The 25,049-nt window shown below is 60.2% G+C and overlaps 1 protein-coding gene across 7 annotated transcripts; it reads right to left on the reverse strand.

Annotated features, from left to right (window-relative positions):
• Positions 1 to 7,566: 7,566 nt before the first annotated feature.
• Positions 7,567 to 23,912, reverse strand: FHOD1 (formin homology 2 domain containing 1). Of its 7 annotated transcripts, none has more exons than XM_069793861.1 (25): positions 23,683 to 23,912; positions 17,486 to 17,592; positions 17,299 to 17,363; positions 15,850 to 15,917; positions 15,643 to 15,748; positions 15,335 to 15,429; positions 14,811 to 14,922; positions 14,623 to 14,717; positions 14,380 to 14,523; positions 14,046 to 14,260; positions 13,793 to 13,903; positions 13,510 to 13,533; positions 12,931 to 12,984; positions 12,315 to 12,481; positions 11,489 to 12,055; positions 11,160 to 11,455; positions 10,739 to 10,891; positions 10,395 to 10,577; positions 10,004 to 10,123; positions 9,633 to 9,794; positions 9,342 to 9,532; positions 9,049 to 9,241; positions 8,815 to 8,968; positions 8,518 to 8,729; positions 8,006 to 8,465 (listed from the first exon to the last, which is right to left on the reverse strand). In XM_069793861.1, exons 1-25 carry the CDS (start codon positions 23,851 to 23,853, stop codon positions 8,178 to 8,180), a joined length of 4,053 nt encoding a protein of 1,350 aa, XP_069649962.1. In that variant the 5' UTR covers positions 23,854 to 23,912; the 3' UTR covers positions 8,006 to 8,177. The 7 variants fall into 7 exon arrangements, with proteins under 7 accessions (XP_069649966.1, XP_069649967.1, XP_069649962.1 ...); XM_069793862.1 differs by having other exon boundaries at positions 11,160 to 11,410; positions 11,483 to 12,055; XM_069793860.1 differs by having other exon boundaries at positions 11,160 to 11,449; positions 11,483 to 12,055.
• Between the last annotated feature and the right edge of the window lie 1,137 nt (positions 23,913 to 25,049).

Here is a 25,049-nt window from a genome sequence, read left to right on the forward strand (position 1 = left end):
AGGCATGGCTCAGCTTGGCTCAGCTCGGCTCAACATGGCTCGGGACATCATGCCACCTAGGAAGGCATGGCTAAACTCGGCACGGCATGCCTTAGCTCAGCGGCGTGGCTCAGCTCGACCCAGCACAGCACGGCTTAGGACACCATGCCACCTAGTTGGGCACACCTCGGCTCGGCACAGCTCAGCTCGGCACAGCTCGGTTCGGCACAGCTCGTTTCAGCACAGCTCAGAACATCATGCCACCTAGGTAAGCATGGCTCAACTTGGCTCAGCTCGGCTTGACACAGCACAGCTCAGCACATCTCGGCTTGGCACAGCTCAGCTTGACACAGCATGGCTTGGCTCAGCTCAGCATGGCTCAGGACATCATGACACCTAAGTAGGCACAGCTCAGCTCAACTCGACTCAGTTCAGCAAGGCTCAACACGGCACAGCTTGGATCGGCTCAGTTCAGCATGGCTTGACTTGGTTCAGCATAGCTTGAGATGTCATGCCACCTATGGCACAGCTCAACTCGGCTCAGTTCAGCACAGCTCGGGACATTGTGCCACCCAGGTAGGCACAGCTCAGCTCAGCTTGGTTCAACTCAGCTCAGCTCAGTTCAGCTCAGCTTGACACGGTATGTCTTGGCACAGCTCAGCTTGGCTTCGTTCGGCCTGGCACAGCTTGGCTCAGTGCCTATGCCGGGCAGAGCTTCCCGGCAGGAAGCAGCAGTGCATTCAGCCCCGCTCAGCAGGAGGGCAGGTCCCCTGCCCACTGCCAGAGCCAGAACCAGTGCCACCAGCGCCCACGTCCCATGGAACAAGGGGAGCACAGGGCAGAGCCTCCCTCCAGGGCCACCCCTCCGTTGGGGTCTCCCCTCACAGGGTGGTGCCCCCAGGACCTGCTCATCTGCTGGGGGAGCACCACGCGGGCGCTGGGCCAGATGCCACCTGGGTCCTGGTGCCTTGGCCAGCCGCGCTTGGGTTTCTCCTGGTGCCTGGAGCAGGCAGGTAAGGTGTGAATCCCTTCCTAGCTGCTCCCTACAATGCGGGGCTAACAACCCCTGGGTGATCCCAAACCATTTCTCAGTACCCTGCTCTTTGTTCGCCACCCGGAGCAGGCAGCACCCTGCTACCCAGCGTTATTGTGGGACTGCAGCACGCGAGCCGTGCTGGAATGTCAGCTCCTGGCTTGCCCCGGAGGGTGCCGCGAGGCTCGAGGGAAGCCCTGCCGGGCGCCAGGTCCATGCCACCTCCGGTGAGTGCTGGCAGGAGCTCCCTGCACCGCCCCGGCCGGGGGGGCAAAGTCCTCTCCTTTCCAGGTTTATTACACAGGGTAATTGCTGCCACTGGGCTTGCTTTATTAAGCACCTGCTTTAATATTTCACCAAGTCTCCGTACTTGGTGATCCTTTGTGCGTCCCTGCAGTGGGCCTGACCCTCGGTGCCCTCTGCGTGGAGGGCGAGAGGCTTTCGCGTGCCAGCATTGGCACCGGTCTCTGATCCTGGAGAAGCCGGACTCTGCCAGCCGGGCTGCTGTCAGTGCCGGCCACCCCTGCCAAACCCCACGAACCCTGGCATGGTGGTGGAAATGGGAGCAGATGCTTGTGTTATCCTTCTTGGAAACAACCCCTGTGGTACCGGTGGAAAAACACATTTCATCAGCGGCGACGGCAGCACTGCAGAAGTGCAGTGTCGAACAGGCTGGGGTGGTTTTGCTGGGGTGTGGTGGTGGGACCCAGCTGGGTTTGCAGCCCTGCTTTTCCAGGCAGGGGAATGCCAGGAATGCCGATGAGGTAGAGGAGGAGGAGGGATGTTCCCAACAGCATGGCCGCAGGCTCTCCTGCAGGAATCCAGTTGCTTGCAGCACTGGTCTACTGAACTTGGTGAAAACGATGGAGGTGGCCACAAGGCAGAGCCTTGGGGGACTTGTGCTCTGAAGAGGACCCTGTTAAACATCTGCACTCATCGCTTCACCAGGGCTTGAAAAATCCCGTTGGAGAAAGGTTGTTTTCCAAAGATGTGGTCTCCTGAGAGAGCATCCCCCACTGCATCGGCCGAGCCAGAGCTGCTGGGGCATGCAAGGAAGTGGGATCAGGGATACGGTGCTTTACAGAGACAGACAGAACGTAGATTCCATACCAACGATGGTGTTTCACAAAGGGTAGATGCAATGTGGATTCACACGTCTCCTTGAGAGCTGGGTTGGGTGCCTATTCATCCATCTCTTCCAGAGCTCCTCACACATGGTCTCAGGATGCCCTTCTTGTGGGACACCTCAAGATGGGTTGTAGATAGCCGTGGTGTGCTCTGTCAGCTGCAGTCAGGGCTTTCCATGGATGTTGTCACCAAGAGGTCCGGTGGCATGGGGTTGGACCACCAGCACCCTTTGCCAACCCTGGCCGTCCCCCAGCTCTCCTCCAAATGGTCAGCGTGCAGTTAGGCTGGCCTTGGTGGCTATTCCCTTGAAGGCAGTGCCTGGCCTTCTTCATCTTCCCATTGCTCAACACCCAAGGGTGCCTCCCAGACGTGCTGTGCTGTTAGGAAATGCTGGTGATAGCCCCCATTACCTTTTGACCTACTTGAGCTCTTCCATAACTGTTCTGCTAATTACAGTTCACATTTTTCAGGGGAAGCGGGGCTGGTTCAACTGCAGGCATCTCCCACACCCTTCCTGGGGCTGCTCATGCAGGTCCCCGGGGACACACACCATATTTTCCTAGTGCTCCCCTTGCCCTAGGCTGTTCCTCCAGCTTGGTGGAGCCTCCCATGACTAACAGGTTTTGAGATAATTGTTCCACTCCCTAATCTCTTCTGCAAAAGATTCATGACATTGTTTTTGAAGTGCCATGAGCCATTTCCAGGGGCTCTAAGCCCATGAGGGATGTGATTCATCCATGCTGCTCCCACAGGTACTTAATCTTCTCCAAAACAGCAAGTCCTTCTTCCACAGCTATTATCTCCTTAGGGAACACCACCCAGGCGAGCACCTAACAGGACACTTTTGTCTGTTCACCGCTGATGAAGACTTGTGCCAGCATTTGCTGCCTTGCACAGGCCATAGGGTATAGTCCTTCTCCGAGAGCAGTTGTCTCAGGAGAGGGGACTGGGGCTGGGACCCCCTTGGATGTCACTTGTGGGCTGGGTACCTACCATGGACCATCAAGCCCACGGGAAAGGGGGTACTGGAAGTGTCCCTTGCTAAGTAAAGCAGATGGGGCTCCTCTCCCACACCATGTCCTCAAAGAGCCCTTAGGATGGATACGGGTCCATCCTTCTTTGCTGTGAAGATGTGAGACACTGGAGCCCACTGGCATCTGGGGCCAGAAGCAGTTCAGGAGTGACAAAGGCCATTGCACTGCCTGGAATTAACTCTCTTTTTGACTCAAAGTGTCTTGCAGAGGACAGTGATTAATTACTCCCAGCATCAAATATTTGTGTCCTACCACTGAACTTGCGCTGTTCTATGGGTTCTGGTTGCACTTCGCTGCTGGAATGGGACCTCTCTGTTATTGTGGCTTTCTTCTCTGGGGAGGGCAGATCCTCGGGTGGCTGTGATCCAGCTAAGCCAGGCTCAGCTCCAGGAAGCCTTACCTGCACCCGACACTTTAATGTCCCCATGATCCTTCTCCAAGCCCAGGGCATGGAAACCAGGTCTGGCAAAGCCCAGCCTGGAGGCACTTTCCATGGCATGGCCAACCTGAGCCACAGCTGCCCAAGGAGCCACCTTAACTCTTCATGCTGGGATCTTCTCCTCCTTCTTCCCCCAGGACTTCCCATCCCTTGTTTCCAACTTACTTCAGGCCATGACTGAGGACTTTTTTGGGGGCTTTCCTTATGGTTTGCTGCTGTAAAACACAGGCAACCGTTTGTGCCCATTATCCCATGCATCTGATGCCATGTTGCTGGGGTCAGCCTGAGTCCCAGGCTTTGATCCTCCATCTGCAGGGGGTTCCATGCGCCTTGGCTGGATGGTGAGCACAGCCCAAACCTCTCCCTAACTCCTGGCAGGACCTCTCTGTTCCTGGGGTACTGCAGCTGGAGCAGCTTCTTCAGGGAGTACCAGGGCTGCTCCCTGGAACAGCATAGCTGGCAGCATGGAGCATCCAGCCAAGCACTGACCCTGGATCTGACTCTTTGCAAATCCCCTCATCTTTGGAACATTCCTGCCTCCGACTTGTTTTTTTCAGGTTGCGCGTGATCCCCAGGTATTTACAAAACAGGGCTCCGCTTCCAGCTGCATTTATGGCTTTGGGAGATGTTTCACCTCTGGGAAACCACTCCCCAGCCTGACCTCGAGCTTTTCCGCCCCAGTGAGGACCCCATGTCGCCATGCCTGCTCACCCACGCAGCCTTGGCAGCCCCTTTGCCAGCCAGGCTTTCTGCACTGCGGTTCTCCAAACAAGAGCTGCTTTTGGGCTGCAGGGACCTTGCTCCTTCGGTGCGGCTGGGAAGCGTCGGTGACACTCTGAAGTGCTCCCAGCTCCACTAATGCCTAGTACTCTGCATCCCCCATCTCTTTGGGCACGCGTGGTACCCTTGCCAGGCTTGCTTTGCTAGTCCAGCATCACCCCCCCATGTCCCATCTCTCCCGTCCTCATCACAAGGCATCTGCCTCAATATTAGGGAGATGGGGACAGGGCGAATGTGGCTCCCCCTTGGCCCTGAGGCAGATCCCAGGGGAATCCGGCTGGGCCACACTCCAGGTGACATCCTGCCACCTCTGCCCTCAGGGGAGAGGGCAGTAGGTCATGGCAACCATGTGACCTGGTTCCCATCCCACACCTCCATCCCACCCGGGAAGGCAGTTGCAGAGCAGTGTGTCACCAGCTCCAGGTTGCTCAAGCGAGTTAGGGCCAGGAGGTAGAGGAGTCCTCCTCCAGCTGAGACATTTGGAATGAGCAGGAGGAATTTGGAGGAGGCAGATGATTATGATGCTCCTGGAAGGTGGCCAGGACGCAGTGGCACTTGCAAGAAGTGCTCTGGATGGCTCTGAGCTGTGAGCAAAAGTGAGGTTATGCTGTCCCTGATGGGAATTGTGCTTCTCATGCAAAGTGGTGGGGCTTCACAGCAACCACAAGCCTAGGACCATGGGTGGTCCCCCAGCTCCGTGGGGATGTGCCCATGTGGCACGATGCTGGAACCAACCTCGGAGCATGGCAGCAAAGAGGACCCCACATTGGGACAGTCCCATGGAAAGGGCTGGCAGGGTGGGATGGAGGAGGCAGGGGACATCTTCCAGCATAGGTTCTGTAAGGGGTGGGAGCGAGTCTCCATTGCCAAACTGCTACAAAAGAGGGTAAATGTGACAGCAAGTGGAGCCAGGCTCGTCCCCACTGTCCCCTGCTCAGCCTCCCCCCTGCCCCCACCTGGAAGGGGGCCAGGGACGAGTGCTGGAGAGACAGTCGAGCGCAGGGGGACTGGAGCTTGTCCCTGCCAGCAAGACAAATGGCTGGGACCAAGGACGTGGCTGTCATCTCACCGGGGACATGGAAGGGGCAGGACGTCTCGCCGGGGTGGGGGAGCGGGGTGCAGCCCCCCGGGGTGTCAGGGAGGGGAGAACAGCAAACTGAAGGCCAGCGGGTGAGCGTCTGAGGAGCGGCAGGACATGAGGCGTTGTTTCGGGTGGCCTCGCCATGTGCGTGGCCGCCGTGCCCCCTCGTGGCAGCAGGACACAGCTGGTGGCCCCAGGCTGGCGGCCCCAGGCTGGCACGGGCAGGAGCCATGCCTGGCAGGGATGGAGGCAGGGATGAAGGTGCTGGGTGCCACAAGGTGCCCCGGCAGGGTCACCTCATCCCACCCGGAGCATCCTCCTGAGGGGGGTGCTGCACCTCTACCCCATCTCTGCTGATGCTGCCTGAGGCCGCGCATGCCTGGGGTCCCCACCAAGCCTCATGTGGCAGCCCATGACCTTGCCTCTGCTCACAAAGGAGCCTCCGGCATCCTGCCACCCCCCTCTCCTTCCCGAGGAGGGGGGCTGTGCCTGCTTGGTGTGTTTTTGGCATAAACCACTTGCGCCTCGGCCAAGCCAAGCACTTCAGGCGCCGCTCAAGGGCAGGCAGCGTGTGCCCGGGGCCGGGCCGGGAATCCTAGAAATATCACCAAGGCTGCAAAAAAAAAAAACAGCTGGAAAAAAACAAACAGGGGTTGGCAGAGGCCTTTGCTGAGGCCACGGCTGCCCCGACTGCTGCCAGACCGCTTGGGGTGGGGGGCATTCCCCAGCACCCTGCCTCAGTTTCCTCCAGCAAGCCCTAGAGAGCAACAGTCCTGGGGTTGTCACATGTATAATGTCACTTTGGGTACCTGGGGCAGATGCACAGGGTTGGGAAGATGCTTTCCTACCTCTTTCTCCTTCCTGCTGTGCAGCTGAGTGGCTCAATGTCATCTGTCGTGACCTCCGTATCCTCTCTTTGGGGACCCAAGTCAAGCACCCAGAGGGGAGGAGAGCCAGACCACATCTTGGGGCACCTGCAGCTCTTAGCATGGTATCTTGCTGTCCCCAGAGCCACCCAGGAACATCTCAGGCACGTCACAAGCTGGGGGGGGGGGGCTGGCACTGCCCAGCTCCTCTGAGGACACCAGGGTGTCCAACCTCATGGGAGAGGGACAACCCTGGGCAGAGGTTAGCCAGGAGGAAGAAGCTGCCCTGCCCGGTGGAGTTTTTCTTCATTCCTTGAAAGCTGCAGCGACCTGCTGTGCGGGATTCAGGGCTAGAGGCAGCACTGAGGTGGAGCTACCATGATGAATGATGTGACACCATTCCCAAATGCCTCTGCCACGGGTGATGGTGCCCAAAGCAGTGCAGCTGGCAGAGGAGGATGCTCAGAAATGGTACCCACCCACTATCTAGCACTCAAGGGGAGCATCACAGCCAGCACCCAGTGTGGGTTTTAATCTGTGCCTGGGATAGCACAAGCTAGGAGGTGGCATGTTCCTGTCTGGACATCTCCCAGGCCCCACAGCTGCCCTTGCTGCATTTACATCATGAGGCAGCCTGTCTCTGCCAAGCACAGGGAGATGTTTCTGAGGCTTGCAGCTTGGACAGGGCCAGGTTTGCAGGGAGCAACCTGACTGCTGTGCCTTGGACCCACTCTGGGAAGGGAACAACCCTGCCTCAGCCCCAGGTCCAGGTCTGGCCAAAATCCCCCAGGAGAGGTTTGAGATGGGGCACGTACTCTTGATTTGACTGCATCATGGGCTTGCGCTCAAGCCACCGCTCCTGCCCTTGAGCGTGCAGCCTTGAGCCTGGCAGCAGTCCTCGCTCATTCTGGCAGCGTCCCCCTGGATGTCCTGGTACAGAGGGGATCACGCTGTCCCTGGGAGGGATGACAGTGCCTGCAAGCCACAGGGCTGGCTGCTGCAGACTGAGTGCTTGCCCCAGGCAGCAGGGCTGGGATGCCAGCAGCACCCAGGTCCTGCTCAGGAACAGGGCAACGGCTTCCCCAAGGATCCTGGGGGGAGCATCACCCCTTCCCTCCTACCCCCACCCTCAGCACTGCCTGCTCCAGCCCATGGCATCAAGACCCTCCAGCATCCCAGCCCAGCAGCAGGGCTGGGCCTGGGTGCAGGGACTAGGGACGCCAGCAGTGTGTCAGATCACTTTATTGCCACAGGTGCCACGGGCCAGACCCAGTTCCCAGAGGGGGTCTGGGTCCAGCCCCTTGACCCCTCTATAATACTGTTGAGAAGATGCATGCCGAGCCTCCATGCCCATGCATGGGCGCTGAGCATCCTCCATCCCGGCCACCATGGAGCTGCTCTGGGGCATCGCTCCCATCCTGCTGCCTGCACCTCCGGGAGCTGGAGACCAGCAGGGAAAAGCAAGACGAGACCAAGGGTGCAGAGCATGCCAGTCCTGGAGCAGCAGGGGCTGCTACCATGTCCTGCCCTGGGGGCTGCTGGAGATGAGGAGCAGCACGAGCCACCCTTGACCCCCTCAAACCTCCATGCCGGGTGCCTGGCCCAGGCCCAGCGCCTGCACCAGGTCATCACTGAGCCCACTCTTCAGCGTCCGTCTCACTGCGGGAAGAGGAGAGCATGGCAGTGACAGCACGAGCAGTGCTGGCTGCCAGGGTCCCCACATGATGGGTGCCTGCCCAGACATGGTGATACTGGCATGCTGGGGAGGGGAGGGGTGGCAATGGGGTGCAGTGGCATGGTCTGGTCTTGGGGTACCTTCTGCTGTGGCCTGGTGGGCTCAACATGGGAGGTCAGGGGCGGCCAGTGGGGAAGTCGCCAGGCAGGGCATGGGGACACGGACACAGAGATGGGACAAGGCATGGGGACAGAGCATGGGAACAGCAACGGGACAGGACACAGGGGTAGAGACAGAGATGGGACAGGGACATAAAGATGGGACAGAGCATCTGGGCAGGGACACAGGAAAGAGTAGAGACAGGGCCACAGAGGTGGGACAGGGTACAGGGACAGGGACACTGAGATGGGACAGAGTACAGGTACAGGGCATGGGAACAGGGCCACAGAGGTGGGACAGAGACACAGAGATGGGGAAGAAGCATCTGGGCAGGGCCACAGAGATGGGACAGAGTACAGGGACAGGAGCAGGACTTACAGGACTTCCTGTTGCCACGGGACCTCCTGCGCTCCTTGTTGGTGCAGGGCCGGGGGTTGGCATTGTGAGTCACCGATTTCACCAGCCGGTCCATGATTTCATCCGAAGCATCGTCTGGGGAGCTGGGAACGTCCTCCTGGGCTGGAGAGCCCTGGGCTGGGGTGGTGTGCCCTGTCCCTGCATGGGGACAATGGGGATGCTAGCATCAGCTGTGCTCAGCCAGCTGGGCATGCCTTGAGCGCCTCTGCCACCCCGCTCCTACCCCGGCTGGCCCGGCTGCGGCGGGCAGGGGCATCCGCGGGGGAAGTCAGCAGGCTTTTCATGCTCTCATGGCCTGCTTCCATCTGTTCCTCAGGGCTGCTGGACACCACAGCAGGTGGTGAAGCAGTCTCAGTGATGCCAGAGAACTTCTCGGTCTGCAGCAGGAGGAGAGACAGGCGTCGGGGACCTGGGGGGGCATCACCTGGTGGTGGCAGCTGGCTGAGTGTCCCCGTACCTCGGTGATGAGCCGTCCCCGGGTCTTGTTGCGCTCACGGTGGGCAGCCCGTTTCTTCTGCTGCTGCAGGACACGCTCCCGGCAGGTGCGGTACTCCAGGGCGAACTCCCGCAGCAGCTTGCAGATGGGCATCACCTTCACATCCCGTGCTGTGCTTGCTGGGTACCCCAGGTACAGCAGGAAGGAGTGAAACCTGCAGGGATGTCGGTCACAGCGGGTTCCTGCCACGTCCCCATGTCCCGTGTCAGGACCACAGGGTTCCTGCCATGTCCCCACAACCTCGAGCCACCGACCTATTGAGGATGCGCCTGTGTACCACCTTCAAGACGACAATGCGCTGGGTGCTGTCCTTGAGGAAGTCCGTCAGCTTGCTCTTCAGCACCGGCTTGGTCTCGTGCTTGGCAATCACCTTCAGGTTGTCCCAAGAGGCCCTGCACCTCCGCTCCAGCTGCACCAGGCTGTTGGCCAGCTCGTCAAAGTCAACCTGGAAGAACAAGACATCAGCCCTTGGCCGTGCTGGTGGAGCTGGGCAGCCACGGGACCTACACCTTTGTGTTGCCCAGGTGTCATCTGCCTTGCCTCACCTTGGCAGAGCGGGTGATGGAGGCAATCTCTGAGTAGAGGTCAGTGGTTTCTGGGAACTTCTCTACCACCATCTGGCAGAGATGGTGGAGCAGGGACTGCCGGTGCACCGTGTCCTTCACTTCTGAGACCTTCTCCAGGTAGCCCAGCTCAAAGCCTCTGCTCTGAAACCCCAATGGACTCAGCAGGGCCTCTCCATCCCTCCTCCAGCAGGCCTCCAGTCTGCAGACCCACTGGGCCCTCACCAGCACCACCCAGCCTCAGGCGCTGTCCCAGGTTTCCCATGGTCCCTCTTGGGTATCCATGCACCATGGCTGGTCCTGTCATTGCAGCACTCAAGACAGGCCGCATCCCTCCACACCCTGCTCCTCACCTGGGAGCCGTTCAAGAAGTTGCCCATGGCCAGCAGTGTGGCCAGGATGCACTTGAAGGTGTGATTTCTGGCCAGCTGCTCCATGCCCACCTTCAGATCAAAGAGTGGTTCTGCAATCTCCTGGGTGAGGAGAGAGGTAAGTGAGACCCCTTGGCCACCCTCTCGCTTGGGAGCTTCAGCATTCACCCCTGCCCATGAGGACAATCAACTCATGGTCAACCCAAGCCCATGCTTGCCTTGGGGACCTGCAGCCCATCCCCAGCCAGGACGGCACCTCCCGTAGTTGGACACGGCTGGTCCCCACCAGGAACACGCTTGGCTCAGTGCTCAGCACTGCTGGGGCTGGCAGCGGTGAGAGGGCTGAGGGCAGGTGGGGTACATGGCTCTGTACCTGCTCCAGGCTCTCGTAGTCCAGCTTGAAGGCCCAGAGCTGGAGCCTGGCCGTGAGGTCACTGATGGAAGAGAGGGCGAGCAGGAACTGCTCTGCAGAGCCCAAAGGCACATCAGGGTTGGCCAGCTGGGCCTCCTGGATCTTCTGCTTCTCCTCCTCAGTCGGGACCATGGTCAGGATTTTCTAGAGCAGACAAAGAGGGATGTGTCAGACTTCCAGACATGTTACCATGGGACATGTCACCCCAGGGCTGGCAGCACAGGCATCATGGCATGGAGGCCTCCTGGCCAGAGGAAATGACCTGCATGAGGACTTCAGAGGGGCTGAGCTTCTCTTGTGCTCACCTCAATCCCTTCCTTATTGACTGCAAACTCATCAAAGTTGAGCACGGCTGTCTTGATGATGTGTACGGGTGGCAGCACCGTGAGGCCAATGTTGATGGCATTGCTCCTCTTGGGGTCCAGCACCACCACCACCTTCTTCCCATCAATGGCCTTCTGCAAAGAGGACAGAATGGATGTGGACAGCCAGGCGAAGGGCTCACCTTCATGAAAACACCATGGACATGGGGAGCCGATCAGGGACCTGGTGGTGAGCCAAACCTGCGCACTGCCCATCACCGTCCCACTGAGCCTTCGGGCTGCAGGTACCCATCCTCAGCATAGGGTAGGGGTGACAGTGCATGCCTAGGGTCCCCACAGGAACTAACAGCCTTCCTCCCACCCCTCAAGTTCCCATGGCTGATGGGTGCCAACCCACTGGTACCTTTGAAGTTGGCACTTCCTTTGACCGTGACTCAAAGAGATGCTCCAGTTTGGCAGCATTGACCTCGACGTTCTGCAGGGACGCCCACAGTGTCGCCTGGCCAAACCTGCCTGGCCCCACAGTGCCATCCAGCTGCTTCAGCTCCTTCCAGAAGAGCTTCACTGTCCTCTTCTTCTTGGCCTGCGAGGGGCCATCTGTTGCTGAAGGGCCTGGCAGTCCTGGGGGGGGTGGGCAGCCGGGGACTGCAGGAGGTGGAGGCGGAGGTGGTGGGCAGCCAGGGATCGCAGGAGGTGGAGGTGGAGGGCAGCCAGGGATTGCAGGAGGCGGAGGTGGAGGTGGTGGGCAGCCAGGGACCGCAGGAGGTGGAGGAGGAGGAGGAACCATGAGGGCTCCAGCACTTGTAGCTTCAATACTGGGTGGGAGGAAGGAGCCATTGGCCATGGGCCCTTTGTCCAAGATGTCAAAGTCTTCTTCTTCCCCCAAATCAGTGAAGTCCAGGTCCTTGATCTTCAGCTGCATGGGGCTAGCCTCCAGGTGCTCCCATGTCAGCTCCACATCCTTCTTGATGGGCATCATCCCAGTGTTCTCCAGTTTCTGCATGTGGGTCTCGGCATCTACGCTGGACATGGCACGTGCCAGCTTGGCGTGGGCGCTGGCCACTGGCCCGTCTGGAGCCCTGCCATGGTGCCAGGTACCCTCCTGCTCCTGACTGCCACCTCCCTCAGCATCCATCTCCACCTCACCCTGGACCAGGAGGGACGACGGGACCTCGGGGAAGACCTTCTCCCTCCCCGGCTCCAAGGAGCCCTTGGCATAGAGCATGTCCAGCATAAACTTGGTGTCAGAGGAAATGGTGCTGCAGGAGTCAGTGGTGTCTGGCCGAGCCAGGCGAGACCCTGCAGGGAGAGGGGGAGAGGCTGGGACAGCCCGCTTGGAGGGGGCAGATGCTGCTGGGCTGCACATAGAGTTGGGGTCCTGCTCCCCAATGGGGTGTGCTTAGATGCCAGTATTCAGAGCGGGGTGGGGAGGTACCACCCAGCCCCTCCATGGCTCTGGGCACCACAGGCATGGGCTGGGGGCAGAAGGGCCACTTAGACCCACCCCAGGGACCCTGATGAGCCCAGACCTGGGAACACATGCCCCGGCAGCACCTACTTATACTGAGTGGCTCCATCCCAGGCTCAGGGGTGCTGCTGTCCCTGTCCCACGCAAGAGTGGTGGGATGCTCCGGTGCGGCATCGCTGAGGACATCAAGCCGTCCCTTGGCCATGGAAGAGATCTTCTCCTTCTGGGCTGCAGCCAGGTTCTCCAAGAAGCGAGCTCTGCGAGACAGGAGTGGACATTAGCTGACAGCAAGGCAGGGATGGAGACGATGGGCAAACCATGTCATGCCACACTGCACAGCCAGCCCCACAGCACAGAAACCCCCTACACTGGCCACACCGCATTGGGGACCCGGAGGATTCAACCTCCTCCGAGCCCTGCAGAGAGACAGGTGATGCCACCACGGCTCCGGGACAGGGATGCCACAGCCCCATGGGAGCCAATGACTCGTGCTGCCAGGGTGCCACCATCACCTCTTGGTCCCAATGGACCAGGTGCTCAGCACAACCCTTGTCCAAAAGCTGCAAAACCCAGGAGGGTGCCCAGGCAGAGACTCGTGGGGACCCTCCTGCTCCTCATGCCCTGCGTGGCCGGCGCCCAGACACCTCCGCCCAGGTGCTGGCCTGAGGAAGCGCATGCCTGGAGACACACGCATGCCTCTACTTACTCAAACTTCCTCAAAATAGGCTTGTCCCCATGCAAAGAGGGGGCATCCTCCCGCCTGAGGGAAAACAGGGGTTAGCCCCCACTGCCAGCAGCCCTCTGGGGCTTGTGCCTCCTGCACACACCCACCTGGCAGCTCTCCAGCGTGGGACCCTCGCCCCACCATCAGCCCATGGCCCTGGAGTTCATGGGGAGCCAGGAGAGCCCCAGCAAGTCCCCTCCTGCCCCAGGCACCACAAGGCATTGGGTGCTGCCGAGACAGGGCACCGTTCCCCACCACCAGAACCACCCAGTTTGCCACCAGGATGGCGATGTCAGCCCCCTTCCAGCCCTGGGATGGGCTGTGCCACCTCCAGCAGGGACACCTCACCCCAGAAGAGGAGGATCAGAGGGTGCCATCACGTCGTGGGGGATGCTGGCAATGGGGGGAGTGGGTTGGGGTCCCGCAGGCAGGGCTCAGAGGGGACAGGCGAGGGATGGAAGAGGTGAGGGGTGGGAGCAGTGAGCAGGTCAGGGCAGTGCCCCCTCCTGCCGGAGCATCACGCTGGGAGGGAGCACACGCATGCAGAGCCTAGGCACTTACCAGACAGGGGCAGTTTGGTGCAGCCTGCAAAAGGAAAGATAGAAAGAGTGGGCAGAGGAGAGGGCAAGCGTGGGCAGAAAAGGAGTGAGGAGGAGCTGGAGCAGAGCTGTGTGTACCCGAAGGATGCCCTGGAGCCCCTGGCCAGACCCTCTCAGATGCCCACTCCCCCGTCACACTTCTCTCCAGCCCTGGTGACCACCTTGACCCTGTTTCCCCCTGGGACAGGTGCACCCCACGCTCCTGGGAGCACCCCCCACGCACCCAGCCCCTCCTGGCTCCGTACTTGTAGATGCTGCGCTCGCCTGGGCCCGGGAGCTGCTCCTTCTCAGCCGGTGGGGAGGCCAGGGCCAGCCGCACGCTGGATGCGCTGTTGTAGATGCTGCTGGGACAGGGTCTGGAAGAAGAGGTGACAGGGACTGAGAGCAGGTCCCACTGCACTGCCCTCCACCCCAGCACCAGGGATGGACCTGAGCACTGCTCATGCCACATCCCAGCATCTTCACCATCCCGGGAACATTCCCTCCAGCCGCACTTACTCTGCCGGGCTGCTTGGCATAGGGACAGACGGGGTGTCCTTGATGAGGGGCTCTTTCAGAGTGTCAGGGGACCCCAACAGTGGCTGGGCATCGGGGCCAGGCTCCGGGCAGCCACCCTGGGATCGCCACCCACGCCGGCCCTCTTCCGTCCTCCTCCTCTCCTTGCGTCCCCCCGGGGGTGGCTCCTCTACCCCATCCTCCAGCTTCAGAGCGCTCTGCAGAGGGGCCGGGGGGGCATGGCACCAGGCACGGCACCCCTGCCACCCCACGCACCCGCCCTCCCCGCTGCCACGGGACGTGGCACGCAGCTGGATCCCGCAGGTGCCCCACTCACTTCGTAGAGCATGAACTGCTGCTTCAAGTCAAGGTCGGTGCCCTTGCTGCCCAGGTACTGCTGCACCACCCGCTCCATGCCCTGCTGCTCCAGGCAGTCAGTCACGTCGTAGAAGGTGTCCTGGTCCGGGAGGGCTGCCAGTGTCTGAGCAGGACCAGAGTGATGCTGCTGGGACCGGTGTGACCCACACCGAACCCCACCAGCACGGCACCATGGGGACACCCTGCCACCCCCCCCCGAGACCTTGTTGATCAGCGTCATGGCGAACACCAGCAGCTCCGTGTCAGCCCCGTTGCGTTGCTCCAGGATGGCCATCAGGTTGGACCATGGGCACATGCCTGAGAAAAGCGACATGCAAAGGTGACACGTGGGCCATGGGGGGACACTGTCCCCCCAGTGGGGACCTCATGGGTGGCTGGGTCTGCACCCACCTCTTGCCCTGTCCACAGCATTGACAGCACGGATGAGGAGCAGGGCGTTGGGCTCCGTGTACTCCACGAACACCAGCAGCAGCTTCAGTGCCATCTTCACCACCAGGCGAAACTGGGACAAGGGATGGCAGCTGGGATGGTGGCAGGGGGCTGCCAGTGCAATGCTGGGGCACTGCAGGGTGGCTGTGCCCATGCCCCAGGGCTGGAGACTTTGCCTTGGGGCCAAGGACCAGCCTGCAGCTGTGATGCTGATGGCCAAGGGGCACTGGGAAGGGACACGGAGTGGGACCTTCTCTTACTCAAGCTCTGTGCCCAGGAGCACAGTCACGTCAGGACAGGGAGCTCTGGGGACCCTGGGTGACTTCCAGATGGGTGGGAGCAGGACCAAACACACCCAAAGGTACCAGGGCACCGAGCCCAAAGGCAAAGGGTGGGGTAAATCTCCCAAGGGATGGTGCAAGGGGACAGCCACAAGCAGGGAAGGTGGGGGTGCAGTGGGGGGCACAAGGACAGCGGGGGCTTACTGGGCTTCCTGACAGCGTGTACAGCCACTGGACAGTCTCATTGTGGTTGATGACACCCTGCATCCCATCCACAAAGAGCATGATCTGGCTCAAGGCTGCAAGGCAGAGAGTGGGCAGGGTCACAGCATGGCAGGCAGGGCTGCAGCAGGCAGGGGTAGGGCTTTCCCCTCCCTGCACAGTGTTGCCACACCAAGGGCAAGGTCTGGCAGCTGCTGGCAAGGTAGCCCAGGCAAACTTGCTGGCTCACCCCCACTGAGTGCCAGCCTTCCTCCCCAGGGATGAGAGGTGCCCTGTACCCAAATACCAACCCCGGAGGATGTAATTCTGGTAGTTCTGGTCAGCCTCTGCCCCCACTTTGATCAGGCACGTCAGCCCATCCAGGTTCACAAACTCCGGCACCAGGTCCTTGTCCTCCTGCGGGGTGAAGGTCAGGTGTTACCACAGTGTGGGAAGGCAGCCACCCCTGGGGGAGCCCCCCCCCGCCCAAACCCCCCACCGCACTGCCATCACTCTACCTGAAAGAGCTGCTTGAGGGAGAAGAGGGATCGCCGCAGCTCTGGCCCCTGTGAGTTGTACAGCTTCTCTGGAAGGAACGAAGAGACACAGCATGATGGCCTGGCCCGCAGGGGCTTGCTGCTGAACCAGGGCTCTGAAATTCTCCCGGCTGCCTGGGAAAGCCCCACATCCTGACTCAACTCTTGCACCATCACCCCAGGATGCCGGCACTGCCTGGCTGTCAGACACATAGGGTGGAAGCAGCTGCAGTTCCACAACTACTTATTTCAGCCCTGCCACCTTCCTATTTCCCTTTTTTTCTTTTTTGCCTTTTTTTTTCTGCCCAGCAATGACATAAATATCCCCTCTGGTTTCCTGTGCAGAACCGAAACAGGAACACGGGCAGGAGGCAGAGCTACTTTTAGCCATCCCTCCCCAGGCACAGCCCTGACACAGTCCCAGAACCCCCAGCAGCCCCGTGGCTTGGGAAGAGCAGCGGGATGGGGATGGGAAGGACGGAACGGCTGCTCGGGAACAATAGGACAGTCACTGGGCTGAAGGCTGGATGGAGACTACGTGCTCATGGGGACGGTGCCTGCAGGTAGGAGCCAACATGGAGCAGCTGGGGCAATGGGAAGCCAGAAAGCCCTGTTACAACAAGCGGAGACCAAAAGCATCGGGAGCCAGAACTTCCCGCATCCAAGAATTGAGTTATCTGAGCATCCCGAGTTATTTGGGTCAGCTTTAGAGCCGTCACAAGCCAAAAGCGAGCTGTTCAAGTTGCCCTCCAGACATGCTGACAAGGGCTCTGTAAAACACAAGGTCCTGGCAGCCTCCTCCGCTCACTTATTGGCTTGTCAGAGCAGCCGAGAGGGAAAGCAGAGCAGCCTGGGGCTCAGCCGGAGCCTGGGAACCACTGGCAGAGCATGACCCCGACCCCGGCCTTCCTGCCCCTTCCCGTATCACTCGGCTGCAGCCCTGCACGGCAAGCTGATGCCCAGCCAGCATCGCTCTGCTCAGCACTTGTTTTCGCCCCTGCTAAGGAGGAAAAAAGGCTCGAGGCTCCCAAATATTTTGCAGGACCTCCAAGCAGGTTGCCCAAAACCGCGACAGTGCTTTCTGCTGCGCTCAAGCTATTTGTTTGTATTCTGCAAAGCTATATTTAGAGCTTGCCTGAATGACCCAGAATATCTGCAGTGGTCGGTGGGTTGCCAGCTGAAGAGACAAAAGTCCTGATCTCTGAGGATGGAGGGGATTAATGCAGCAGGTCCCCACCAGCCTCGCGGAGACCATGTCCCCTGCATCTCTGGGAGGGCTTATGGTGTGGGAGCAGCCCTGGGCTGTATTGGTCCCTCTCTCCATCACAAAAAGCCCAGCCAAAACTCACTGCAGAGACCAAACCCCCACCATCCAGGGGTGCAAGCCACCAGACCCGCACCAGCCTGGAGGAAGGAGCAGCCCCGACTCACCAATGATGGCGTGGACTCGGACGGAGAGCTGTGTGCGCAGGATCAGGGTTGGCCGTCTCCCCTTCCTAAAGTGGGAGAAACGCTGCGTGAGTGCCTGCAGCGGGACCACCGCAGCCCCCAGCACTCACACACACATGGGGTCCCTGTGTCCTGGCCCTGGAGGGCTCAGGCACCCCACATGCCTCACCTGACCTCCTCGTAGAAACCCTCCAGATCATCCTTCTGCTCCAGCAGGGACAAGTCAAGGTCTAGGTAGTGTCCAGAGGGAGAGACCTGCAGCGTGCAGTCCTCCAGCTGGGGATGCAGACAGCCCGGTTGAGCCCCTGTGCCCACTACTTCCCTCCTGCCTCCCGGAGGATGCAGCATCCCTGGGTCACCCTCCCACCTGCAGCAAACGCACCAGACCGACACATCCCGGAGCAGGGTGGCAGGTCCCACCCTTTCCCCGAGTGCTGGCCCTGCAGGGAGATGCCCCAGCACCCTCTGCCCCAGCTTAGTGGCGGATTGAGAGAAACATGGAGCCCCAGGCTGGGAAAAGGCAGAGCGAGGGCGGGCCTGCTGCCGCCAGGCTCCTCGGCAATCCCTTGGGTGGGAGCCATGGGAAGAGGCTGATCCATGCCCTGGGGCTCCCCTGAGTCAGCTGGGGTGCAACCGGGGTAGGATCTGTCTCCTCACCTGGGCACGTGAATCACCTCCGTCTGTGGGGACTGGGTCTGCGGGAACTGCCAAGGCACCCTGCCCAGCCAGGGACACCCCAAACCAGAGCAAATCCCACAGGGATGTCCCCTGGCTGACGCAGCCTCTGGCTCAGCCCACAGCCATGTGGCATCTTCCAGCGGGACAGGGAAAAGCACAGCCCAAGGCAAGGCTGGGGTGAGGGCATCTTCCCCGAAAGTCCACATACAGAACCCATGTTGCACCCCAACCAGCAGGCACGGCACCCAGAGGTGCTCCAGGCACGGCACCCACAAAGCCCCTGAGCCACCTGGGACCCAGCAGCACCCCACAGCACCCAGGCAGGTCTCCTGGGTGAAATCCTGATGTGACAAGGCAATTTGCCTTCAAGCACCCCTGCCACCCCAGTGCATCTGGACCTGTTCCTAAAGCATTTGCAGCCCCCCCCTCCTAGCTCACCCCACCTCCAAGGAACTGCTGTTCCTTTCTAAATCTGCACAGCAGTGCTGTGTAACCACCTGGGGAGCTGAGGACTGGGGACAAAACCCTATTATTGGGTTTTATATAAAACCCTGCCCTGGCCACCCTAGGGCAGGCTGGTGACCCACAGCAATGCTGGGTACAGCTCCTGCATCTCACTGGGGTTGCTTTCCATGAAAGCCCCATCTCCTCAAGTCACAAGAGAGCTCGCACGTACAACTTCACTGTGAGCCTGACATTAAAACCAGAGGGCAAAGAAAAAATGCCACGTGCATTAAAATAATTAATGACCCTGACTAAGCCTTGGGATAACAGGCAATTTGGCAGGGCACTGCTGTTGGGTTGGACACAGTTTTTATGTTGTTAGTGTCCTGCTCCACCTCCCGCGGTTGCTGGCCACGCCAGCCGGCCATGGCAACGTGCACCAAACACAGGCTGCTGGCACGGGGGAAGTGCTCCTGGCTGCCAGCTCTGCCTCTGTGACAGGCATCACTAACGCTGACCCCACACAGGGTTTGCTTACTGGGGAAAGCTTCAATTCTTCCACAGGGACAGGCTCTCCTGGGCATCCCTGCATCTGCCTAGGCATCCCTTCAGGCATTTCTGCATCTGCCCAGGCATTCTTGCATCCGCCCAGGCACTTAAACACAGCAAAGAGCAACTCACAGCTCCAACACAAAAACTTTGCCTTCTCTGGGCTGCCAGAGCCCCGGCAAGTCGGAGTTAACATCCCCAGCTCTTACCGGGGCTGGTGACATGTCCCAGCTGGTGGAGGAAGCCAAGCCCCTGGGACTCGACCCGGCGTGTTTCCCGTGTGAGCTTGGCGGCACTCCCCATGAGGGATGCTCCGAGCGCTGGGCCTGGGTTTGGCTGCGACCCCCCTGGCGAGCACCAGCCCCCTGGGATGGATACAGGCCGTCCCAGGCTCGTGCTGCCCTGCCAAAAATCCGGGGTGGCACTTCCGCGCCAGGGAACACTGACTGCCCCAGGGCCGGGGTTACACTGGTTATTTGGATGAGGGGTTTACACCATGAAGGATTTGAGCCGGGACCTTGGGGCTGTGCTGCTGGGGACAGCACGTCGGGGTCACGGGGTACTGACAGCTCCCGGCGCAGGGCGGCTGTGATCCATCTGCCTCCTGCCTGTAAAAGCATTTTAAAATGAGCTGGGCTTTGAGGGTCATGGGGACTTGCAGGCAAAGTGGAGCTGAGGGAGGAAAGCATCCCACGCTCACACCTCCAGCCCACGGCTCCTGGGAACCCCAGCCATCCTGCAGCAGCACTCATGTTCTTAATCCACAGCATGGGGAGGTTTTGGGGTCTTGCTGAGGACAAGATGCCAGTGGCAGCCCCAGAGGGGGACAAGGACCCACGGCCCAGAGAGGGTTTCCCTGCCGGTGTTAAAAAAACCCCATTACCTACCCTGTTGCCACAAATCTGAGACATGGGGAAGGTAAAAAACACATGGATCTCCCTGATCCTACCAACACCCAGCAGCTGTGGCCGACTTTGAAGCTCGGCGAGGACACACAAGCCAGGCAAGCGAGCCCCCAGGGAAAGCCACCTCCCCCTGAAGTGGGACTTCCCTCCCAAATCATGGGGGTAAGATAGAGACATCTCCACCTCCGAGACAGAGGCAACCTCCACCCACAGCTGAACTCACACCACCCACAACGGCATCACATCTTCCTGCTCACCCTTATCACGGCATCCCCACCTGGGAGGATGCTCCAAGGCCAGGCAGTGAATATCCTCTTTATCTGCCAGCAGAGGAAACACTTCCCTCCCCCCCCAACACTTTCTTTTTGCAGTAACCACAATTTCCTAACGTCTCTGCAGCTCTTCTAGGAAGGCTATGGGGAAATTACAGAAAAAATATATATTATTTGCTCCTGAGGCAGCAGTTAAACACAAGGCACTGGTGGGTCAGAAACACCTGGCATCACAACCCTCTGCCCGCCCTCCCAAAACATATGGGGACTGATGGTTTATAGAGCTACACTGTAGGAGTAACGCTAGCCAGCAACCAAGCACATTCACCGCGATTCGGTTTCAGGGCTAAGAGGGGTGTTTATTGCCTGGACACTTGGTCGCTGCCTCCTGCCCGCTCCTGCCTGACGGATTGCAGCAAGTGGATGGGAGCACTGCCATTGCCTTATCATGGCAGGGGGCAAAAAAAAAAAAAATACCCAGAGATCCCTTCAGGCTTGGAGGTCACTCAGCCCAGAACTGCACACTTGCTCGTGCACATCCCTCTTGAACCTCCTCTGAGGCTTGTTGCTCATTAACAGATCCCTCATTTCTCAGCAGCAGCAGGAGGACCCCAGTCCTGGTGAGCAGCCAGCGATCCTGGCAAAGCCATGACACAAATGCCTGGCCGCAGCTCCTGTCCCAGGACCCACGTGAGGACCATGCCAAGAGCCGGGGAGTGCTGGAGGCTGCTGAGCACTGACACTCGGCTCTCAGCATTCAGCAAGAAGCAGAGGGCAGAGTTTCAAAGCGGTTAAGTCAGGGGGATGGCAGCACTGCCAACAATCCTGTCTCACTGCTTTCATGCCTGCCAGAGGTCAAGTGGGGCAAAGACCCTCGGCAAAATCCCCCCTCAAGCTGGTTAGGAAACAGAGAAGAAGCAGGGCTGGTGGGATGGGGCTTGTGCACTTCACGTGTGCACCAAGGTCGCCCCAGCAGCTCTCCTCTATCAAGTCCGAGAGCTCGCAGTAAGCTCATGGCACCAAGGCCAGCGAGCTCTTTGCTCTTCCCCAGGTTTCGAGGAGAGGAAGGGGAAAGCAAAGCTCCGGCCCATTGGATTTTGCAATTGTTTGGAAAAATCCTTAGATTCAGAGGTGAGATAGTGCCGGGGGCAAGTGAGCGCAGTGGCCTTTGGGGACCAAAGGGACAGCCAAAAAAACCTGCCCTGTCAAAACCTGCCTGCGGAGGTTCAGAAAACCCCCACACCCAACGCGACCATCACCCAAGGGTACTAGTAAAATGCTGGAAAGCAAGAGAAGATAGTATCGGCCTGGAGCCGAACAATGCAGCAGCCACAAACAAAGCGGGAAAGTATTTTCAAGCACAAACACGCTTTCCGGAGAGCATGAAAAAGTCATCAGCAGCAGGTCATGCTTGGGGAGAGGAAGTGCCGAGGGTGTCACAAGGCAGGACGGGTTGTTCGAGGCAGCGATGCCGGCATGAGAAACCTCCTGTTCATCATCTCTAGGCTGTTCCCCGCTCAGGGAGCAGTCTTGCCGTGCCCGGGGAGGGCAGCACCCGGCTGGTCCCCCATGGCAGCTCATCCCCTAAGTGCCTGCAGTTCGGTCCTCCTCCATCGATGTGGGGACCCCCAGCCCAGCTCCCTCTCGGCCATGGCATCCTCCTGCTGGTGCTTTGCAGCTCCAGGCACGCTGTCCAGCAGGACAAGCCTGGCACCGGGCATCCCTAGCTGAATTTTTTTTTACAGCCAGTTCCTTGGGAAAAATCCAACTGTGCATTTACTAATTTTAGGGCGGTGAGTAATGGAGATGAGCGCTACCTGGCGCAAAGGGCACCAAGGGAGGTTTCGGCTGGTCGTGCCAGGGTAATGACGTCTGCATGGCTTCAGGGTACCAGTTCCAAATTTGTACTGAACTGGGTGGCTCAGGAGACTGACCTTGCTCTGCAGTGTGTAAATCCCACTGCAGGAGGCTCCCTATGAAGACATCAGCTCATATAAGCCCCAGCTTGTCAGGCTGGGATGTACCACAGCCCTCGCTGGCTCAGGAAGCTCTGTGTAATAAAAGCAGCGTGGTTTATAACCTATATGACCTATATAAACTAGGAATCTGGCTTATAAGCCCAGAGCAGGGTCCTAGCTGCTCGCCTGCGATTTTACCAAGGATCATGGGGCGATGCAGTGAAACTACAGAAAAAAACACCCAGAGCTTGGCTTAGGCAGAGAACAGAGCCTGAAAACCCACAGTCAACACACCTCTGCTGGGCACAGGACCTCCTTGTGATGCTCCAGCTCTCGGGAACGCCATGTCTAGCCCCCTGGGTGCCACCACAACAGCACCCTGGGCTGGCGATCCCCTTACAGCCAGCTCCTGCCCAGGGAGGAGAGCACATGCCTGAAATTTGAGTTTGCCTCATTCGTCATGTCTCGGGGCTGTTTGTTCCCAAACAAACTCCGTTTAGTCACCGCCTAAAAATCCCATGACGGCGACGACATGGGACGCTGCTGCTTTGCTCCAAGAAAAATGAAAAGGGAGATGAAAGGGAGTTTTTTTGCTACAGGCAAAGGTCTCGTAGCGATCCCCTCTCCCCCGGCAGGCCACCAAGCTCGGTGCCAGGCACACTGAGCCGATTTCCCCTTCCTGCTGCCCCCATCTCTCCTGCCTGGCTCCGGGCAGGGCACACTCCCCCTGCCTGCCTGGGCTCCTGCCTCCCTTGCCTGCACTTCTGCGGTGCTGCAAGACAGAGATGCTCAGCCATTGCCAAAGGTCCCGTGTTCCTAAGGAGGAAAACAAGCCTGCCCCATCCTGTAAAGGATGGTCTGAAAGCATCACGCCAACAGAAGATACCAAGGAGGGTGGGGGGTCACCTGTCCCCTCTGCTCCCTAGCCTGGATCAGGCCTGAGGACACACAAGCCGGACACGGCGCCTCACTTCAGCTTCAGCCTCCTGCCTTCCTCCTGGCTGGAGGAAATTGCTCAGCACGAATTTCCACGCTGCTCTCCGGTGGCAAAGCTGCCACCAAAGCAGAGGGGCGAGGGGCTGGCGGCCGTCTGGCTCCACCACCTCCTCCCCAAGGCCCACGTGCTGCAGCGAGCAGGGACACGGGCCGGGTCCCCTGTGTTGGGGGGCCGGCGTGCTCCCGCCGAGGCTCAGCTCCGCTGCCGGTAACCGGAGTAGAAAGGGTATGCTGGGGCAGGAGCGTGCTGCTTGGCTCGGCCCCGACGACGCCGGGATGGACGCCTGCCCTCGTCTTGCTTCCCCCTGCCCGAGTTCCTGCCTGCTCTGAGCAAGCACATCCTCTTCCTCCCCGCCGACTCATCCGGGGCCGGCCAAGAACTGGCATCTCCCACAGGGGCTCAGGGATTCCGCCGTGACTCACACCGGGAGCGTTGCCCGGGCTCCGGCGGGGACACACCGCCCCGTCCCTCGCCTCCCCGGCTCCTTCCAGCCGACAATCCCCCCCTCCCCACTCCGGTGCAAGCCCGGTGCCTTCCCCGCCCGCTCCCCGGCTCCCCCTCACCGGCAGCGGGGCCCCGAGCAGGCGGTGCAGCGCGGGCAGCTGCGCCCCGAGGGCCAGCGCCTCCGCCACGGCGTAAACCGGGGCTCGCCGCGGCTCCGGGAAGCTGCCGCAGCCGAAAGGATCCGCGTCCTCCAGGTACTGCAACCGGCACGGCACCGCCGCCTCCGCCATGGCAGCGCCGCTGCTGCTGCCGCCGCCGCCGCTCCGCTCCCGGGGGTGGGGGCGGTGAAGCCACGCCCCGCCCGGCCCCGCCCCTCCCCGGGAGAGCCCGCTCGGTGCGCCCTCCCGCGGGCGTCCCCGCGGCGTAGCGGGGGCTGCTCGCCCGCAGTTGCATCCCGCGCCGGAGGGGTGCTCCGGTGTCCGGGATGCTCCGGGCTGCCCCGGCGTGCCGGGTGGGGCTGCTGGTCCCGGGTGGGCGGCAGGGCTGAAACTCCCAATGCTGGGTCAGCGGGGAAAGCGGTGGAGGGAGGAGCCGCCCTCTGCCCCGGGCAGCCCGGGGCCAGGGGTGCAGCGGTACCGCCCCGGCAGCGGTGCCGCCGGTGATGATGCCAACAAGGGTGTTATGCATCCAAGGTGTCGATGCTAATGAGGACGTCCGAGATGGATCATGTAGGGTTCGTCATCATGGCTAAGGTGGGCTTGGAAAGGAGCACGCAAAGGAGAGCCAGGACCCAGGGGAGACCGCAGCTGCCCCGGGGATGGGACTGGGGACACGGGGAGGTCTCATTGCTCTTGGACTCAGCATGAAGCGTCTTGGGGCATGCCGAGCGCAACTCAGCAAGACAAAGCTTTTGCAAAGGTGATCCTACTTTCTTTTTGACTCATTACCTGGGCACCATCGTCACGATGGCCTGACGTGATGGAACGGTGGGCAGGGAGCCTTCTCACTCCTGGCTCCAGCCCGGGCTCCCAGTAGGAGCGAGGCGGGAGCAGACTGGAGGGGAGCTCAGCAGAGACACCCAAGCAGCGACACGGGCCGGGTCCATGATTTAATTATGCAAAGGGGAGCAAGAAGCAGCTGCTTCTCAGCAGCAGCCCTTGCTCGGCCATTCCTGTGCTGCCTTTCCCGGCAGGAGCTGGCTGGCAGGGGGTGGCAGCAGCAGGCTGCTTTCCCCAGCCATTTTCTTCCGCTGGCAAATGTCTGCTGCACATCTGTGCCAGGTCAGAGACATGAGAAGAGGCGACGCTGCCGAGGCTGCCAGGGTAGATGTCCTGCAGCCCATTTCTCCCTGGCCTGCAGGCTCTGCCTGGCACTCGGTGTCCGATGGTGCCTGTGCCATAGGTAGTACCAGCCAGAGGCCTCGGCCCAGTCAAGGTGTCCTGTTGTGGCTCTGGGGACACATGGGCACAGCTCAGAGCTTGGCTCT

The sequence above is a fragment of the Haliaeetus albicilla genome, chromosome 10 (genome assembly GCF_947461875.1).
Source record: "Haliaeetus albicilla chromosome 10, bHalAlb1.1, whole genome shotgun sequence".
In the NCBI taxonomy this organism is placed as follows: Eukaryota; Metazoa; Chordata; class Aves; order Accipitriformes; family Accipitridae; genus Haliaeetus; species Haliaeetus albicilla.

What these genes read in the sequence shown, in the direction of transcription:
- FHOD1 (XM_069793859.1), bottom strand. Translation starts at nt 23,853, where the DNA reads ATGGCGGAGGCGGCGGTGCCGTGCCGGTTGCAGTACCTGGAGGACGCG. An exon ending in CCATCACCCGCTCTGCCAAG is followed by an intron (nt 9,533 to 9,632) that starts GTGAGGCAAGGC and finishes TTGTTCTTCCAG; the next exon opens with GTTGACTTTGACGAGCTGGC. An exon ending in CACAGGCGCATCCTCAATAG is followed by an intron (nt 9,242 to 9,341) that starts GTCGGTGGCTCG and finishes ACATCCCTGCAG; the next exon opens with GTTTCACTCCTTCCTGCTGT.